We start from the raw sequence: 20,135 nt of genomic DNA, 5'->3' as shown, positions 1-20,135 counted from the left end.
GAAATCCAGCCTTGGAGGATGGGAGCTGCTTTCACGTGGGAGAAGTCACACCAGGAACTTCCCAACAGTGTGAAGGTGGCTGCACTGATGTGTGTGAGCACCTGAGCAAGGGCTGGTCACAGCACACAGATGTTGGCCACTATCTCCTGGAAATTTTGGAAAGGTGAAGACCCTGCACTTCCCTCAGCTCCCCTGTGGGGCTGGAGCAGGCAGAAGGATGCTGCAGTGCAGCCAGTGCAGTGTAGAAGGAAGGAGTGACACAGCTGCAGGGAGAGGTGAAGAGGTCTGCTCTGCCCCACCACCTGAGGCACAGAAAGACTCTCCCAGTCCCACAGGACTGGGGAAGGGACCCCTCTCCCCACCTGGATAGGTTTGATGGCTGGGTGCTTCAGCTCAATCATCCTGTCCCCATCGTCCTGCAGGTGGTTCACAAACTCCTCCTGGCTGAGCAGCTCATTGGACTTGAAATCCTGGAGGGAAAAGGAACTTTCTGACCTTGGGGTCTCCTGGGGCACCAAACATAACAGAGATGAGGCTCCCAAAGCACAGACAACCTTACCTGTTTGTTTGTTTTTTAAAATAGAAGGGGCTAGGCAGAGCTAAAACTAATTAGACACATTTGGGCCTCAGAAAGCAACAGGGCATTTGTTCAAAGAGCATTTTCCTATGCAATTATCCCTCTCATTTTCTGTGTCCCAGCACATGGCAGCCACTGGGTGTTGTACTGTGGCCACTGAGGCTGATGTGGCACTAAGCCCCTCCTTTCTCTCTGATCATGGAAAGCCTCCAACGATCCCATGTGCCAGCTCAGGGGACAGGAGGGGTCCCACAGAGCGGCTCTTTCCTAATTCCAGCACCCAGGGGGGCTCTTCCCCCTCTGTTTTGGAAAGGCTCATGCTCAGGGCTGGTGGTGGCTGTGCAGGGGGCTGGGATGCAGGTGCCCTGTGCCAGGCACCCTGCAGGTGCCCTGTGCCAGGCCTGGCCAGCCTTGCATGGGCAGCACACGCTGGCAGCCCCCAGGGCTCACCTCGTACTCGCGCCGCACGCTCTGCACGTCCAGCATTTGGTCACTCCAGTCCTGCTTCAAGATCTTGGTCTGCTGCTCTGTCAGGTAGCCCAGCTCCTTGGTGCAGCCCTGCAGGTGGTGGTAGAGGCTGCCAAGGCTCTGCCCTCGCCAGATGGAAGCTTTCTGCCCACACACAGGACAAAGAGAGTGTCAGTGCTCAGCCTGGGGAGTCCTTTTTCCCTCCTCCTCTTCCTCCCCAGGACCACACTCCCATTGCACATCCAGCAGGAGATTCCCAGAAACCTTGGTGAGAAATCTGCTCCCACTGGCTCTTATCTGATGGGGCTGCTGCTCCCTTTCCCTCCTCACAGACAAGATGTGTTTGTCTAACCAGAATCCCAGGTGTGGGCTGGTGCCCGGGGCAGTCTCAGAGCTGCTGAATGTCCCACAAATCCCATTTTCAGCATCAGCTTCATGGGCCCAGCTGGGTAAACCCAGGACTTTCTTCCTGGCCACCTCTTTGCTCTGGCTGTTCCTTTCCTCTCTGGAACCTTTGTTAGGGATCAGGGCAAGCCTCCACATTTGCAATCCTGATTTGGAAGTGTGTGGGCTGGGCTGCATTTCCTGGTGCCTTCTGGTCCCTGTGCTCATGGACACAGAGGAAACTGCAGGTCCATGACCCACGAAGAGAAGAGACATGGATCTCACCCTCTGCACTGCCCTGAGGACAGAGAGTTCTTTCATTTACAGCTATCCCAAGGAGGGAAGGAAATGGGGAGATGATATGAGGGACACAACTTTATTGAGCAAGCCCAGGGGTGGCTCCTGTTCTGAACTGGGTGTTCCCTGCCCATCAGGGATGGTGTTACTCTGCTGTAAGACCCCACCTGCTCAGAAAACCACCCAGAATCTTACCAGCAAGTCCTTGTACTGGCTTTTTAAATCTGCCACATCCTGGGTTACACCACAGCCAAGACCAAGGAGGTGGAAAAAAAAAAAAAAAAAAAAAAAAAAAAAAAAGATTAAGAAAAGCTGTTAGCAAAACATGTGGTGAATGCTGATGAACTGATTTGGGGAACGTGCTTTAGAAACCATCCAGGAGGCACCTCCTGGGCCCTCTGCAGAACAAGGGTGTGGAGCAGCAGATGGGACACAGGGCCAGCAGTGGCACAGCCAGCAGGTCCCAGTGCAGTGACAGGACAGAGGGGACAGAGGGGCCTTACCCCGGAGCGCAGGTTCTTGATCTGGAGCCCGTAGGCCTCGATCTCCTTCTGCAGGATGTTGTGCTCAGCGATTTGCTTCTCCAGCTCTGACATGCCAGGGCCATACTGCCCTGCATCGACTTGTTTCTGTGCAAAGGAGGAGGGCACACACTACAGCCAAGGCTGCATCTCAGGGAGAAACCCCAGGCAGGGCTGGCAGGCCATGGAAAGATCTGGTATCTGATAGGGGCCCAGCAGAAAGGGAGAGGATTTTTTGGTTGTTTCCCATCATTGCTGTTGGTTGCCATTTCCCCAGCCATACACAGGGGCAAAAATAACCAGACACACAGCCCTGGGCTACGGACCTGAGCTGAGCCAGCCCCCTGCCCACGGTGACAGGCATGGGATGCACTTAAATACCATCCAGCTTCCAGGGGAATCCAAACTGCCTCCAGTCTGGGAACTCCACATACCCAAACCTTGCAGTGTGAAACCCTGAAAGGCAGGGCTGTAAAATCCTAGGAGACAGCACCTTCCCCATCCCTTCACCCCACAGCAGGACTCTCTCCCTGATCCCCCTCTGGTAACTCTTAACCTGAAAAGGTTAATTCAGAGGGTGCTCCAGAGGGTTTTAAGAGGTAGAAGGAGAGTCTGTCTTTCACTTAGAGTTATTATTTTATTATTATTCACTTATTTCACTTATTATTATCATTTTATATTATTAATTTATTAATTCTATTTATTTATATTATTATTTTATATTTTTATATTATTTGTTGTATTATTAGTGAATTATTCCCACTACCTCCAACAGCCCTGCGTTACGCTGAGCATGTATATATTATTCATGTTTATTTGTATTATTTATGTTTATTAATTTTATATTAGTATTTTTATATTATTTCTAATATTATTACTGAATGATTTCCACCACCTCCAACATCCCTGCATTATGCTGAGCATGCACATATTATTTATGTTTATTTATATTCTTTATGTTTATTATTTTTATATTACTATATTATTTTTATATTATTACTGAATTATTCTCACTACCTCCAACAGCCCTGCGTTACATTGAGCATGCATATATTATTATGTTTAATTCTCTTATTTATATTTATTATTTTATATTGTTACTGGATGATTCCCACCACCTCCAACATCCCTGCATTATGCTGAGCATGCATATATTATTCACGTTTATTTCTATTATTTATACATTATTACTATTTTTGTATTATTATATTAATTTTTATATTATTACTGAATTATTCCCACCACCTCCAACAGCCCAGCATTATGCTGAGCAGGCATATATTATTTATGTTTGTTTATATTATTTATGTTTATTATTTTTATATTATTATTTTTATATATTTTTTAATATTATTACTGAATTATTCCCACCACCTCCAACAGCCCAGCATTATGCTGAGCATGCATATATTATTTATGTTTATTTCTATTATTTATATTTATTATTTTATATTGCTATTTTATATTATTGTATTATTTTTTCTATTTTTACTGAATTATTCCCACCACCTCCAACATCCCAGCATTATGCTGAGCATGCATATATTATTTATGTTTATTTCTATTATTTATATTTATTATTTTATATTGATATTTTATATTATTTTTTTTTCTATTTTTACAGAATTATTCCCACCACCTCCAACATCCCTGCATTATGCTGAGCATGCATATATTATTTATGTTTATTTATATTATTACAGAATCACAGAATCACAGAAATTCAAGGCTGGAAGAGACCTGTAAGATCATCAAGTCCAACCCATGTTCTAACAATTCAACTAGATCATGGCAGCAAGTGCCACATCCAGTCTTTTTTTGAACTCTTCGAGGGATGATGACTCCATCACCTCAGTGGGTAGATGATTCCAGTATCTGACCACTCTTTCTGTATTTATATTTATTATTTTATATTGCTATTTTATATAATTATATTTTTTTTACTATTTTTACGGAACTATTCCCACCACCTCCAACATCCCTGCATTATGCTGAGCACGCATATATTATTTATGTTTATTTCTATTATTTATATTTATTATTTTATATTGATATTATATTGCTATTTTATATTATTATATTATTTTTTCTATTTTTACTTAGTGATTCCCACCACCTCCAACATCCCTGCATTATACTGAGCACGCATATATTATTTATGTTTATTTCTATTATTTATATTTATTTATTTAAATTGCTATTTTATATTGCTATTTTTACGGAATTATTCCCACCACCTCCAACATCCCTGCATTATGCTGAGCACGCATATATTATTTATATTTATTATTTTAAATTGCTATTTTATATAATTATATATTTTTTTTCTATTTTTACGGAATTATTCCCACCACCTCCAACATCCCAGCATTATGCTGAGCACGCATATATTATTTATGTTTATTTCTATTATTTCTATTTATTATTTTATATTGCTATTTTATATTGCTATTTTATATAATTATATTATTTTTTTCTATTTTTACTGAGTGATTCCCACCACCTCCAACATCCCTGCATTATGCTGAGCACGCATATATTATTTATGTTTATTTCTATTATTATGCAGAGCATGCAGTGGCTGGCACAACAGCCACTAGAGACAGAGCAGCAAACACTGTCTGTCCTGGCAGGAGATGGAGAGAACCCCCATCCCCAGGTGTGTTACCATCTTCTGCTCCAGGATCCTGGCCCAGTCCAGCCTGGGCCCCAGCTCGGGGAGGTTCAGCTGCTCGTAGAGGGCGCGGTACTCGGCACAGAGCTGTGTCACACGCTCGTGGAGCTGCTGGATGCTGCAAAACAAGGGAGAGGCACAGGTGCCTGTGTCACTCAGGGTGCAGGACAGCCAAGGTGGAGCCCAAATTTCACCCCCAAGGCCCGGGTGCTGTCCCTCTGTGGCACTGGCCTCCTTCAGCATGTGTTACAGGGCTTGCAAGGGTCTTCGGGGTGAAGAGAGAGGTGAGAATGTTGACTTCATGTTCAGAAGGCTTGATTTATTAGGTTATCATATATATTACATTATTATTATGCTAAAAGAAATAGAAGGAAAGTTCTCAGAAGCTAGCTAAGCTAAGAATAGAAAAGGAATGAATCAACAAAGATCTGTGTCTCAGCACAGAGTGAGACCCAGCTCTGCCATGAGTGGTCAGTAAATCCAAACATCTACCCAAAACCAATCATGGATCCACCTGTTGCATTTCACAGCAGCAGATAACCATTGTTTACAGTTTGTTGCTGAGGCCACAGCTTCTCAGAAGGGGGAAAATATTTTAAAGAAATTATTTTTATGAAAAGATGTCTGTGACAAGCATGTCCAGCCCTTGTCCTGCTGTTTTCCATCTCCAGGGATGTCCCAGGAATTGCTGCCCTCAGGATGCTGCAGGGAGGTCAGGGCTGCCCTTCCCAACTGGGGAACTTCCCTCCTGATTTCTGCATAAAGGGCTGGAAGTGAGGGGAGCAAAGCACCAGAAGCCAACTGAAGCTCTTCTCCCACTCCAACAACACCTCTGGCTCTGTGCTTGCCCCAGATTAAAGGGATTTATTTTAGGGAAGGCAGAGGAAAAGGGGATTTTCCCTGATAGTGGGGCCACATTTTAGCTCTGCATTTTTCTAGTACCTTTTATAAGGGCTCCCAAAATACTGGAGCCTCTTGGGCATCCACCCTGCATACCAATACCTTTATAATAAATTGGCAGAAAAAAATTATTTTAAGGCTAAATTCTGTGGGAAGAGGAGTGAAACTAGCACTTATGGCAAGGAGTGGAGCTCATTCCATGTCCTGAGGAGGGTCCCACTTGTTCAGTGCCCTCATCACACCTGTCCCTCCACTGTACTCACTCTTTCTCTATCTCAAGAGCCTGTGGGTGTTTCAGCCTCTTGGCACGGTCCACATCCAGGAAGAGATCCTTCAGCAGGGTCTCAGCTTCCTTCAGATTCCTGGCATTCTCTGTCTGGAACTCAAAAGCTTTGTTCTTCTGGTGATTGCTGGAGTCCTGGAGGCCAGAGAGACAGAGGAGAAAGCCTTGTTGGACCACAGGGACCTACCCACACTTTCCTTGGCCAGCACAGAGGCTCTGCATCCTCCACAGAGCAGCCACAAAGGAGCCCTGGTGCCCAGGCTCCTGCCCCAGCTCTCTCCCTGCCAGGGCCTTTGTGGGTCAGGCTGGCAGCCCCTGGGGCTGTGCTGCCACAGCTGAGACAGCCCTGGCTGTGCAAAGCCTCAGGCACTGAGCAGAGAGGATCTGAGAAGCCTCAGGATGCTGCCCCAAGGGTTGGGAGGCTCTGAGGGGTGTCTGTTCCTCCCCAGCCTCGGGCCAGCCCCCAAACCTGCAGCAGCACACACAGAGCAGACACCTGACCTGCTGCAGTCCTGGGTGCTGAGAGTTTGGGACTTTCTGTGCAGACAGACCCTGACCCCCAGGAGAGCACTGCATTTGACCTGAGGCTGTGGAGAAGGCTTCCAAAATTAAGTGATAGCACTGGGATTATGGGTGTGTAGTTTGATTAGAAGTGGGTAATATCACAGGATGGAAAATTTAGAGGTTAAGTCTTAGAATACAGTAATATATATAAAGCAAGATGGAGGTTTTAGGGTGGAGGCTGGTCCTTCTTCTTCAAAGGTTTGGGTGGTGTTCTGGACAGTGGATTTCTAGGCCAAGCCTTTCACCTCCCACCACCCCCTGCCACGAGTGACCTGCTTGAGTCTGGACTGAGTCTCCAGGATGTCCTTCTCCACCTGGTCAGCATTTGTCTGCATGCGGGAGATGAGCACGGCCAGCTCGTTTGTGGAGGACCTGGAGAGGAAACAGCAAAGCAGGTGGGTGGGTAAAGGTTCATGTTGTGGTGTGCTGTAATGTCCCATTTTGGCCTTCCAGGTCACTTCCCCAGGTGTGCCTGTACCTCTCTCCCTTCCCCCTTGCCCCCATGCTGAGTGAGTCCTGTCAATCAGGCTGAACATTCCAGCAAGGCCTCGTGTGGTTGGTCAAGTTCAAAGGATGCCCCTGTGCCCAGAGGTCATTGGCGTGTCTGGGTGTCATCTTCCCCTGAGACCCTGCCCCTCTCACCTGGTTGGTGGCTCACCTGTACCTCCCCTCCCCCTGTCCCTGAGCTTAAAAGGTGATCAGACCATGCAGCCAGGATTCTGTTGGAGCAGTTGCTCACGTTCAGACCTCTGTAACCATGGAATAAACCTCTGGACATTAAACCCTCCAGCAGAATCCTCTCCTTTTTCTCTTCACCATCGCCTGAAGCCATTCCTCCTGAGGTAAACGGGGTTCCTAACAAGCCTGGATTTGTTCAGTGCCCAGCTGCAACCACCAGCAAGCCAAGGTATCTCTGGGGTGATACACCGCAGTTGCTGCCTTTGGCCCGGCAGCGAGGGTCAGACTGGCCCAGGCACAATCTAACTGGGAATATTGGGAGCATTTTTCCAATAGGTTCAGCCCCTCCATCCCTGCCCAGGACCTGCCCCAGGCCTTCCCTCATGTCCCCTGGGTCTCTCAGGAAAGAGCCTGAGCTGTGTCTGAGGGCAGGGGCACACACAGGTGGTCAGTGCCTGCTGCTGCCCTCAGAGCTGCTGTGCTCAGAGTCTGGGGTGGGGTTTTGCCACCACCCAGCCCCTCTGCACAACTCCCTGCTGCAGATGCTCCAAACTTCGTGTGCATTCAAAAAAACATCAGAGGGGGAAAAACAATAGAGAAAAAAGAAGGGGAAAACCCCTGCTGTAGGGCTCCCAAAAACACCAGTATGGGGTTGGAAGACCCAAAGCCACAGAGGGCTGGAGGCTAGGGGAGCACCCTGAAGAGGCAGCACAACATGCTCACCCTGTTTGGGGGTGCTCCCCTGGGTGCCTGCCCTGGGTGCTGCTGGCACAGGTGGGCTCCAGCCCATCCCAGAGCTGCCATCCTGTTCCTGCCCTCCATCCCAGAGCTGCCATCCTGTTCCTGCCCTCCAACCCAGAGCTGCCAACCTGTTCCTGCTCTTCAGCCTGAGCTGCCATCCTGTTCCTGCCCTCCATCCCAGAGCTGCCATCCTGTTCCTGCCTGTTCCTGCTCTCCATCCCAGAGCTGCCATCCTGTTCCTGCCCTCCATCCCAGAGCAGCCATCCTCCTCTTCCTGCCTGTTCCTGCCCTCCATCCCAGAGCTGCCATCCCATTCCTGCCCTTCAGCCCAGAGCTGCCATCCTGTTCCTGCCTTCCATCCCAGAGCTGCCATCCTGTTCCTGCCCTCCAACCCAGAGCAGCCATCCTGTTCCTGCCCTCCATCCCAGAGCTGCCATCCTGGTCCATGTGGAGCTCTCCACAGCTGGGCCAGGGAGACACTGGAGAGCCCAGTGCCACGCCAAGACTGGGCTGCAGGGCACAAGGACTTGCTGTGCAGACCACAAGCCCCTCTGGGTGCTGGAGGCTGCTGTGGTGTTTTCAGAGCTTGGGGAACAACACAAAGCTGAGTCAGGGCAGGTTTAAGTTGGATATCAGGAAAGGGTTTTGTACCCAGAGGATGCTCAGGCACTGAACAGGCTCCCAGGGAAGTGGTCACGGCACTGAGCCTGTCTGAGCTCAAGGAGTGTTTGGACAGTGCTCTCAGCACATGGTGGAATTCTTGGGGTGTCCTGCACAGGGCCAGGAGTTGGATTTGATCCTGGTGGGTCCCTTCCAGCTCAGGACAGCCTGTGGTTCCCAGACTCCAATTTCCCAAGGCCATGGCAGAGCTACCAGCCCTCCTCACCCCAGTGGGGCTCCACTGAAGGTTTCCAACAGCCATTCCCTCCTGCTGTCACCTCAGTGCCACCACACATCCCATCACAGCCCTTGTCCCACCCTAGGGAACGAGCAGCCCTGCTGGAACAGCTGGATCCAAAGGCTCAGCCAGGCACAGGATGGCTCCCAAGGCTCCCTGCAGACAAGGAAGCACAAAGCTCAGTGCCACCTTTGTCCCCGTGTCCTGTTGTTTCTGACAGCCCTTGGGGACAGCACTGGCCCTGCCCTGCAGGCAGGGAGAGCACAGCCCTGCCAGGAGGGTGGGCAGGGACAGCAGCACCAGGGATGGAGCCTCGGAATGCTGCTGAGGGGACAAAGTTCAGCAGAGCTGAGCACACTGTGTGCTGGTGCTGGCAGCTGAGAGCAGGGAAGAGTCTGAGCAGCAGCACTGGGACATCAATGGGGGTCAGCTGGAGTGGGGACACTTCTTCAGGGCAGGTTGGTGCCTCTTTGGTGGAAGAAGAAGGTAGGAGTAAGGTGATGTCCTGCAGCAGAGCCACCACACCTGCCCTTTAGCCATGTGCCTTCCTTCCAAGCCCCTGAATCAACAAAGGATGGGGGAAATGCTTCCCTTGATGGCTCTGCCATTGCTCCAGCTCCTACTCGAAGCTCCAGCTCATTCCAAAGGCTGGAACTGGTGCTGGGATGTTAATTTATTACAGCCCCAAGTGACTCTGACATGCCAGGGAGTGCTATGGTCACCCCAAGCCAAGCACTCGGGTGCCACAGCTCCCATCTGAAGTGAGCTCAGCCCCCACTGAGCAGAGCCCATGTGGCTCCAGAGGGAGCACAGCCCCAGTGCCCCTGCTCACAGCGTCCTGCTGTCTCCTTTCCCCAGCTCCTCCCTCATTTTTAATTTCCCAAGCTCTCAGCTGCCCCAGGTTTGGGGCTGGCCGTGCCTGCAGGGCTCATCAGGAGGTGAAAGGGAACTGCTGAGCTGGGCTGTGCTGCTCTCCAGATCTAATTCCAGGGACTGTGGAGCCCAAACAGAGCATCCATCACCACCAAAGCATCATTCCCTGCTACAGCCCGTGTTTAACATCCCGTTAATCATCCCTCCTACTCCATCGTGCCCTTTCTCGCTGTAACCCGCGGTGCCCAGGGAGATGCACAGGGTGGGTGGGTGAGTGGGTGGGAGCAGCACAGGGCTCGGTCCCTGCGAGCCTGAGCGTGCCGCAGGCTGGAGCTCCCGGAGGTGCCCCCTCCCCAGGAGGTTACACAACCTCCCACTCATCCCTGACACGCCTGGAATGAGGTGGTGTCCCATGAGCAAATACTTGAGCACCACCCAAATTTCCTGCCCGGGCTCTGTGGCAGGGAGGGGATGTGAGTCACGGGCTGGGCTGGGCTGGGCCCGGAGCCTCTCCCAGAGCCCGGGAACAGCATCGGCCCCAGCAGCTCTGCCTGAACCCAGCTCCTGCCTAAAGACCTCCATGGGGTGTCCTGTTTGAGCCCACGTGGCTGTGGTTAACTCTGTGCTGCTCCAAGAGGGGAGAAGTGAGGATCCATCCTCCCCAGGATGGTAGATCACCAACGATAAACAATCCTGTTTATTCCTGCTGGCACTCCCCTTCTGCTTGAAGGAAACACTGGAGCACTCCATCCCTTATTTCCTAAGGTTGGGCACAGGAACCTGCTTTGTTTAGGCTGAGCCACAACAAAACTGTGGCCAGAAAAGATGTCAGCAACCTCGTGGTCACAGGGACTCAGCCCATGCCAGGCTGTGCTGCACGGAGCACCTGAGGCTGGAGGGCAGGATGCTGCTGCCAACAGCCTGGTTTTCAGGAAAGGGGGATAATTCCTGGAGAACATCACCTCAGGAGGAGCAGGGTGTGCTGAGGGGAGTCTGTGCAAACACCCACACACACAGCCCGTGGATGCATCCCTGTCCCTCCCTGGGATGTCCTCCTGTCCCTCCTCGGGGTGTCCCCATGTCCATCCCTGCTCTCACTCAGCCAGAGCTGGGCCCTGCATTTCAGGGTGGACATGCTGCCACCTGGGCTGTGTGAGGCACCTGGCATCAGGTGGGATACAGGCAGCCATTAGCTGATGTTGGACACCCCTCAGCCCCCCGAAATTCAGGTCCAGCACCACACACAGAGCATGGGACAGCCACAGCCCTGGGATGGCTGAGGGCAAGCTGGGCAAAGCTCCTCCTCAGCAGCCAGGGCAGCCTCCTCCCCAGGGCCATCTCATGCCTAGGAGAGGCACAGCACTATTATTAGCATTATTAATTGGTTCATTTCTCCTTCCACTTTCTGCCTCCTGGACAGTCCAGCTGCACAGCACGGGTGGTGTCTCCCAGCAGCAGCAGGACTGTCCCCACTCCTGGTCACCCCTGCCAGGGCACTTTGGGCAGCACCACAGCTCCACCCACAGCAGTCCCTGACCCCTCTGTCCCTTCCTCGTGGGGTGAAAAGGGCCCAAGGCTGGGTCTGTTCTCCCTGACACACACAGAAGTCCTGGCACATTTTGGTTTGCCAGCAGATCCCAGCAGAGCACCCCTGAGCCCCTGGTCAGTACCTGAGCCCTGCCAGCTCTGGGTCAGTACCTGAGCCCCTGCCAGTCCTGGGTCAGTACCTGAGCCCCTGCCAGCTCTGGGTCAGTACCTGAGCCCCTGCCAGCTCTGGGTCAGTACCTGAGCCCCTGCCAGTTCTGGGTCAGTACCTGAACCCCTGCCAGTCTGGATCTGAGGAACTGAGGATCAGTACCTGAGCCCTGCCAGCTCTGGATCAGTACCTCAGCCCTGCCTGTCCCCACACTGCTCCAGACTGATGGGAGCAGCAGAGGCAGATGGTGGGAAAAGCAGCAATCCCAGGAGACACTTAAATCCCAGGAGGTGCCTTGCCATCCACCTCCTTTGTCAGAATCACACCCAGGCACAGCCAGTCCAGCCAGATCCAATCCAATTCCACCTTCCCAAGAGTTTTCCCTTTCAGCCCTGCAGTGCCTCCACCTGGAGCAGGGCACAGCCAGGAAGCTCCTGGGGCACAAACCTGTGCTGCTGATGCTTCCCTGGGGTGCATCCACCAAGGTGAGACAGCAAAGGGCCCTGGCAGGAGGCTCAACACCACATCCCCAGGGACCAGGAGCCCTCTGTGGGGGTCCAGCTGCTCATCATGAACCCCAGAGAAAAGCAAACTCAGCTGCTGCTGAGGCTCTGGCCTTGGGACCACCAAGAGAAGCTGTGGGCCACCAACACTTTCTTGGGGCCATCTGCAGAGCGTGTGCTGCTGGCTGCTCCCAAGACAACTCATCCACCTTCATTTTCTCAGCTACTTTGGGCACTGACCCAGCCCCAGGCCATGGCCAAGCAAATGAGGCTGTGTGTGATGGTTGGTGCCTCCTGGAACAAGCACAGCTCAGGAATTGCTGTGCTGCTGGCTCCAGCCTCCATCCTGCAGGGGAAGAGCTGTGAGGTCTTGCTGGGATGCAGCTCCAGTTATTCTGGGAGGTTCATGCTGGGGCAGAGCCTGCCCAAACCCTCAGCAGCTGCTGAGAAATCCCCAGGCTGCTCTGGGAGCTGGCTGGGGAGGTGCAGAGGTTGCATTAGTGAGGCTGAATAAAGCAGAGCCTGACACAGCTCCAGGCTGCTGGGGAGGTGCCTCAGTGCAGCCAGGCCCCAGGCAAAGCTGGGGGCTCAGAGAGCCCCCAGAGCTGCCTTTGAGGTGAGTTTGTGCATGCTCAGCTCCACTGAAGGTTCCCATGGCAGGGTCCAGCTGCTGACACCCCTCAGGCAGCCCCAGCCTTTGGGGGGGTCACCTTGTCCCCAGGCCCTGCTCCCTGCCCTGCTCCCCCTCTCAGTGTGCTGGCTGACCTGGGGTTTGGCCCCAAAGCAGCACATTGTGACCCCCCAGGTGTCCCCCCCCCACACACACACACTGTCCTGGAGTGCTGCTGGTGGCCCCAGAGATGTGGCCAGCACCCCCTTCACCCTGCATGTCCCCTTTCTGCTTCCTCAGCTTCCAGCCATGGCAGGGCAGAGAATTCCCATGGAATCAACCAACCCTACAACGTGCAAAATTGCTGAGGAAGGTGGAAAATAATCCTGATTTAACAAGAGCAGCTGGAGGGAGGGCTGAGATCTCCCTGCAGGAGTTCCTCCTCCCAGAGGAGTCCCTGATCCTTGGGAAGCACCACACATCTCATTCCCTCAGCACTGAGGGACTCTTCATAGAACCACAGAATGGTTTGGAAGGGGCTTTAAGGACATGGCCAGGGACACCTTCCCCAGAGCAGGGTGCTCCCAGCAGGTCTGAAAGAGGCAAACCCAGGGATGAGACCTGGCCTGTCCCAGGCTGGGGCAGAGCAGCCACCAGCAAACCAAACTCTCCATGTCCTTCCCCTGAGCAGCAGCAGGCTCAGCATCCTTCTCCAGGGATCCAGGGCAGCATCCCAGAGCCTCCCACAGCCAGGGAACCCCAGAGCCTCCCACAGCCAGGGAACCCCAGAGCCTCACACAGTCAGGGAATCCTGGAATCCCAGAGCCTCAAACAGCCAGGGAATCCCAGAGCCTCACACAGCCAGGGAATCCTGGAATCCCAGAGCCTCACAGAGCCAGGGAACCCCAGAGCCTCACACAGTCAGGGAATCCTGGAATCCCAGAGCCTCACAGAGCCAGGGAACCCCAGAGCCTCACACAGTCAGGGAATCCTGGAACCCCAGAGCCTCACAGAGCCAGGGAACCCCAGGATCCTAGAGCCTCAAACAGCCAGGGAATCCTGGAATCCCAGAGCCTCAAACAGCCAGGGAATCCTGGAATCCCAGAGCCTCACACAGTCAGGGAGTCCTGCAATCCCAGAGCCTCACACAGCCAGGGAATCCCAGGATCTCATACCCAGCTTGGGATCTGCATCAGCACCGAGCACACCCCATTCCACCCAAGCACAGAGGCTGTTTTTATCCTGCTCCTACCTGCCCAAAAAGGGCTTTTTTTGCACCTCCCTGTTCAGTGACCACAGCTCTGAGCACATTCCAGGGGCTGCAGACACTGCTGGGAAGGAGCATGAAGCCCACCAGAGACCAGGACAGCAGCCAGGCAGCACATTGGGGTATCAGCTCCCAGCAAACCCCAAACTTCTGCTGCTCCTCGGGGGGATGGCACTTAGGGTGGCTTAAAAACCACTGATCCACAGGGGGATGGCACTTAGGGTGGCTTAAAAGCCATGACCATCCATCCCCTGTCATCCTCCAGGGTCACACAGCACAGACCCAGAGAGGGGGGACACACAGACACAGAGAGGGATCACAGAGCACAGACACAGGGATCACACAGCAGTGACACAGAGAGGGATCACAGAGCACAGACACACAGACAGGGGTCACACAGACACAGAGAGGGGTCACACAGCAGTGACACAGAGATGGTCACACAGCACAGACACACAGACAGGGGTCACACAGACACAGAGAGGGTCACACAGCAGTGACACAGAGAGGGATCACAGAGCACAGACACACAGAGGGGTCACACAGCAGTGACACAGAGAGGGGTCACAGCAGTGACACACACAGGGGTCACACTTACTTGCTCGGTTTGACAGGGGAACCTCTGCTGGGGGAACTTCTGCTCGGGGAGCTTTTGCTCACCCCCTTGAACATGTTGGCGAGGTCCCAGCTGCTGTCCCGGGCTCGGCACGGCTCTGGTGGCTCCCTGCTCTGCTGTGTGGGATGGAAGGACAGCGCTCGGCGGCGCATAAAGAGCAGCTCCTGCGAGGCTCCTCCCCGAACGCAGGTGAGCAGCAGCAGCGGAGATGGAGGCACCTCTGCAAAAATGACTCGAAAAACCAGTTTAGGGTGGAAAGAGCAGAGCCCCAGAGGGAGAACGGGAGACCTCGCCCTGGCTCGGAGAGTGTTCGGGCTCACAGAGCCCCAGCCGAGCAGCAGCTTCCCAGCAGAGGGACGGAGAGCACCGTGCCGGCAGGAAAAGCCTGGGAATGTCACTTGCAGGGAGTGCACTGCAGCCATCGAGGCACATTGTAAAGCATCTCCTTGCAGCCTCTGTTTAAAGTGCTACAGAACAGCAGCATCCCCACGGACAAAGCCAGCCAAGCGTTTCCTGAGGTGGCAGCAGCAGTTTGGGAATCAGCAGCTCTCAGAACATTTTCAGTCCAGCATTTTCTCAGAACAATTCTCAGTCCGGCAAACTTTTGGCCCAGGCTCAGCACAAGGTGGCCCTGTGGTTGCCAGGAAAACACTGAGGGCTCAGGGCAGAGGGGAGGCCAGCAGCTCCACACAGCATCCCAGGAGCCCCAAACACCAGGATTCACTTGGGACAAACCCAACCCAAAGATGTGGGTCTGAGGCTCTGCCCAGCCACCCTGGCTGCACCAGACCAGGCTTTGCCTCTGGGCAGCTCTTTCCGCTCTCTGTCAGAGTCCCAGGTGGTTCCCACTGAGCCCAGCAGCACCCCGGCATCTCTGTGGCTCCTGGGGATGCCATCCAGGCTCAGAGGGGCTGCCCAGCCCCAGGGCTCAGACAAAGCCAAGTTCAAAGGCTGCCACAAACCAGGAACCCTGATCCAGCACAGATCCCACAGCAACACAGGATCAGGACCAGGGAGGGAGGGCACAGGAGAAGAGGGGGGTCACAGCCCCCACATAAACACCAGTGAGACACCAGTGATGCCAACACAGGTTTATGGGGGTTGTTCTTCACCTGTTTTGTGAGGTCCAAGGACAAACCAGGACCAGAGGAAAAGGCCCAGGATCCACTGTCCCTTCCTGGGTGACCTCTTTGTCTGTGGGATCTCAGCACCTCAGGATGGAGGTGCAGAGTGACCGAGACCACCCTTGGGGGGCTCGGGAGTCCTGGAATGTTGCCAGAAGTGTCTGGTGGCTGGACTTTGATCCTGCACAGGAGATGACACCTGTATGAGGATGGGAGGATTTCACTGGGTGAATGGTGGAGGGAAAAGTTAATTAGAGAGTGAAACACAGAGTTTAGGATTTCTGTACAGGGGGGTCTAAAGAAGTAAGATGGAGGAATTGGGGCATGTCCTGTCCTTCTTCTTCTTCTTCTTCTTGGCCTCCATCTTCTGTGGTGATGGTGGCATTTTGGGATTGGTTATTACTAAAAGTGCACTGGTTAATAAGGGTGAAAGGTATTGGGGAAAATGATAAATATTGTATACGTAACTTCGGGTATAAAGATAAGTGACCGCCCCGGGGGCTCTCAGTGTGCTCATGGCTGGCTTGCTGTGCAGACCTCTGTTGGGCTGAGAGAAAATCTTTTAGATAAACAATTAATAAACACCGAGACCGAGAAAAGATCTGAAGCCTCTTCTCGTCCTTTGAAGTGCCGGGCTGTCCAAGGCCACCCTGGGCCTTTCCAGGCCACCTAAACAGCCGGGAAACCGACATTTGTCCTCTTTAAATTTAAATCACACTTGTCTCAGGAGAGAGGGGAGGACACAGACAGGTTGGAAAGTGGTTGCTGAGAGATCATCCCTTTGCCATTGACACCCCACTGATGCCAGCAGTGATGCTCTGTGGCCAGAGCCAGTCCTGTCATTGGCATTCAAAGGCTTTGAGTGACACAAAGCTTTGCCAGAGATGGGAGCTGAACGCATTTGATTCCACACAGGCCCGATTTTGTGCCCACACAAAACAGAAGCATGGGGCAAGCTCTTCTGTGGGGGGCTGCTGTTTGCTTGGGCCAGGAGGGGATTCATTCCCTGTCACAGGAAACTAAACTGGACAAGATCAAGTGCCTGTAATCCCCTGGAAAACAGCCCCTGGCACGTGGAGGAAGTTCTAAGGATTAGCACCAAGAGTAAACCCAGCACACACCAACACAGCCTCTTCCCCAGCCATCCATCACCTGGAGCAGCCTGGAGCCCTGGCTGGGCTCCTCCCCTGCACAGTTCCAGCCCAGCACCTTCCTCTGCTGTGCTCTGTGTAACCACACACTGCTGGGGTCCCTCCCCTGTGTCCCTGCCTGTGAGGAGCCCTGGCAGGACACAGCATTTCAGGTCCCTGCTGTCAGCCTGGGCACACACACTGACACACGCCCTGGCAGGCAGCAGCAGCCACTCAGACAGGACAGACAGACAGGGGATCATCTCTGGCAGGAGAGCACCTCCTTGGCAGGGCACCTGGCTGCTCACAGACCGTGTGAGGCACCAGCTCCTGAGCCCCATGCAGGAGTGATGCTGAGCTCCCAGCCTGCCTCAGCTGCCTCTCCCTCGCTCAGCCACGCAGGGAGGAGGACAGAGTCCATGCCAGGGGCAGCTCCTGGCTGCCTGCTGCTTGCCCAGCCCTCAGCAAAGCCCCATCCCAGCCTCAGCAGAAAAGGCTGGCAGGGGAAGCCAGGGGATGGCTCTGGGGTGAGGATCTTGCCAGCCCAGCAGCCCTGGCACAGCACCAGCCCAGAAGTTTCTGCTGCTGCCCAGCACCTGTGGCACACAAGGAACGTTCTGCTGCTGCCAGCGTGGCCTCCCCTGCTCTGTGATGGACACCAGGATGTGCTCAGGGGAAGGGGAAGGAGCTGCAGGAATCCTCAGGGGATTATGGCAGACACTCACACTGGTGCCAGGCACTGCTCACTCCACATCCCTGTGGGTTTTGCCCAGACTGGCCCGAGCCGTGCCAGGGCAGAGCTCGGTGGTTAACCCAGACCCTGCAAGAAGCAACAGGCAGGGAGACCAGTTCAACCAGTTCTGCAGCCCAGCCTCCCCCACAGCAGCACCTGGCACTGGGAGCTGGGCATGGCCCACCTGCCCCAGTGCAGCTGAGGCCTGGGCACAGCCCTGGGAGCCATCCTGAGGGCATTGCCAAGGGTCCCCTTCTCCAGAGCACCAGAGCACCCGGTCTGGCACCCCACCCTTCTCCAGAGCACCCCAGTCTGGCAGCTCCATCTCCAACAGGATCACTCTGTGCTGCCATGGGGACCAAGCTCCCTCCTGCCAAGCTGGCAGAGCTGCTGTCCCCACACTGGGCAGGGCTGGGCAGCTTCTCCTCATCCCAGCTGTTCCAGCCTGGAAATGCTGCCACCAAAGCAGAGCTGCAAAGCCAACCCCAGAGCAGGTTGTGCCTTGCCCAGGCTCATTCCAGCTGGGCTCCAGCTCTCTTTGGGGGCTCAGACACATCTCCTGAGGGAACAGACCTGGGGCTGGCTGCTCCTGCAGGGCTCCAGACACAACAGGAGGTGGTATGGGGAGTCACAATCACTTCACTCGTTTTCCAGAGCAGGATTTCTCCCCGTGGCTGGGAGCTGTGCCAGGATGCAGATTCCTGGTTTTCCAGGGCAGTCACACAAGAGCAGCTGCCTCTTGCTGCTCACCCAGCTGAGTGGTTGCCTGCAGGGACAGATTGCAGGCACAGCTGCCATGGGGGCCTTGGGAGCACAGAACTTTTGAGGGCAGGAAGGTTTCAGAACCATCCTGGGCTCACCCAAGAGGCTGGCAGAGGCTGCAGGATGGGTGCTGTCCTTATCAGCTCTCTGCTGGGTTTTACAGAGGGGATGGCAGGTGAACATGGCCCATAAATGAGTTCCTGTTACCTGTGAAGACCATTTGCATTCTTGGATGACAAGGAACTTGTCTCCCCTGCGCCTCTCCCTCCTGAACACCTCTGCACACCATTCCTTGGGATCAGTTTTCCTCCCATTTCACCTCCTTGCTTTTGAACTCCTTCATTCTTGAACTCTTCTCCCTGGGACGTGATGCAACAAAATCAAAGCACTGCCCAAACCTCCCGTGTCATCATCACACACCCAGAGCTGCTTCTGGCCAGGGGAAATTCCACTTTTGAGGTCCTAAATGACTCTGTAGAGTAGTGGGTGCCACAGCAGAGCAAGGGAAAGACCTTTACAACAAATTTAACCATTGGGAAGTAGGAGGAGAAGCACAGGAAGAGCCACTGAGCACAGATGCAGTGGGGGGGGTTGGGGTTTGGTCTCCAATTGTTTGGAAGCTGGAAACAGCCCAGAGCTGTTTATAAAATACCTATGGAAAAACAGTTTGTGCATCTCCTCAGCCTGTAAAGCCCCTGCTCACAATGACCCATATTTCACACACACACAGAAATTCAAGGCTGGAAGAGACCTATAAGATCATCAAGTCCAACCCATGTTCTAACAATTCAACTAGATCATGGCAGCAAGTGCCACATCCAGTCTTTTTCTGAACTCCTCGAGGGATGATGACTCCACCACCTCACTGGGTAGATGATTCCAGTATCTGACCACTATTTACACCCAATAAAACCAACCCATCTCACCAGCAGCTCCCACCAGCCCATCCCCATCCCCAGGGAGCCTCTGCACTGCTCTGCTCTGGATGCTCTGCTCCCTGAGATGCTCCTTGTTTGGCAACAGGACCAGCAGGTCCAGGCAGCCCAGACCAAGGCTTACAAAGGACACCTGATCTTTGCAGCTGGAGACTGAGCCTGCAACACTTGAGCTGACCTCAGCCACAGGGAAACCCTTCTGAGGGTGCCCAAAGCCATGGGGAGCAGTGGGGGATGAAATCACAGCCCCCACACCACCCTGGGAGGGATCAGAGCCTGGCTGCCCACACTCCTCAGCCTCTGGTTGCCCTGCAGACACCAAGGCCAGCACAGTTTCATACAATTCCCATCCCAGTTTTCACACTCCACAAGCCAAAGTGAATCTCCAGAGCCTCAGAACAGCCTAGCTGAAAAAAAACTGCCTCACCACTGGGATAATGGGACACTTGATCCTCTGGAGTCTAAAATTACTGGGTCCTCAAACCTTGTTTGGCTTTGCCTTATCTTTGCCAACTGATAAGCAGAGGGGAAGTGCAAAGGCCCCGGGATCCTCCCTCCAGGTGGAGTTAAGCCCCTTTCAGAGCTCCCCAGACTGGGGCAGGCTCAGCGCCCTGCCAGGGGTCAGGGGGCTCTGGATGCAGAGCCAGCTCAGCTCCAGGGATCTTTCCCCAGGAGCCAGAGGTGGCCCAGGCCAGCACAGCACAGATGGGCAGCCCTTGTCCTGCTCCTTTGGATCTCTCTAAGTACAGGGGACGTTCCCACCACGCCATCATCTCCTTAACAGCCCAGTCCCAGGGCTGTTGTAGACTACTCATCCTCAGCCCCTTCAGACATCAAAAGGAGCTGCCTGCTTCCCACCCCATGGCCTCTCCAGCCTCATTCCAGCATCCTGCAGCTCCTT

General features: G+C 53.5%; 1 protein-coding gene across 1 annotated transcript in view; it reads right to left on the bottom strand.

Moving 5' to 3' along the window:
* Positions 1-14,606, bottom strand: part of EVPL (envoplakin) — a 28,873-nt gene extending 14,267 nt beyond the window's left edge. The window contains exons 1-8 of the mRNA XM_058038603.1: positions 14,533-14,606; positions 6,941-7,040; positions 6,085-6,239; positions 4,916-5,039; positions 2,230-2,355; positions 1,922-1,960; positions 1,028-1,189; positions 363-470 (exon numbers count right to left, since the gene is read on the bottom strand). Coding sequence (XP_057894586.1) covers positions 363-470; positions 1,028-1,189; positions 1,922-1,960; positions 2,230-2,355; positions 4,916-5,039; positions 6,085-6,239; positions 6,941-7,040; positions 14,533-14,606 — 888 coding nt within the window. The remainder of the gene's footprint in view (positions 1-362; positions 471-1,027; positions 1,190-1,921; positions 1,961-2,229; positions 2,356-4,915; positions 5,040-6,084; positions 6,240-6,940; positions 7,041-14,532) is intronic.
* Positions 14,607-20,135: the final 5,529 nt, after the last annotated feature.

Source organism: Melospiza georgiana, chromosome 21, assembly GCF_028018845.1.
Source record: "Melospiza georgiana isolate bMelGeo1 chromosome 21, bMelGeo1.pri, whole genome shotgun sequence".
NCBI lineage: Eukaryota > Metazoa > Chordata > Aves > Passeriformes > Passerellidae > Melospiza > Melospiza georgiana.
Note: the sequence above shows the minus strand (reverse complement) of the source record. Positions and strands in the feature narration are given on the sequence as shown.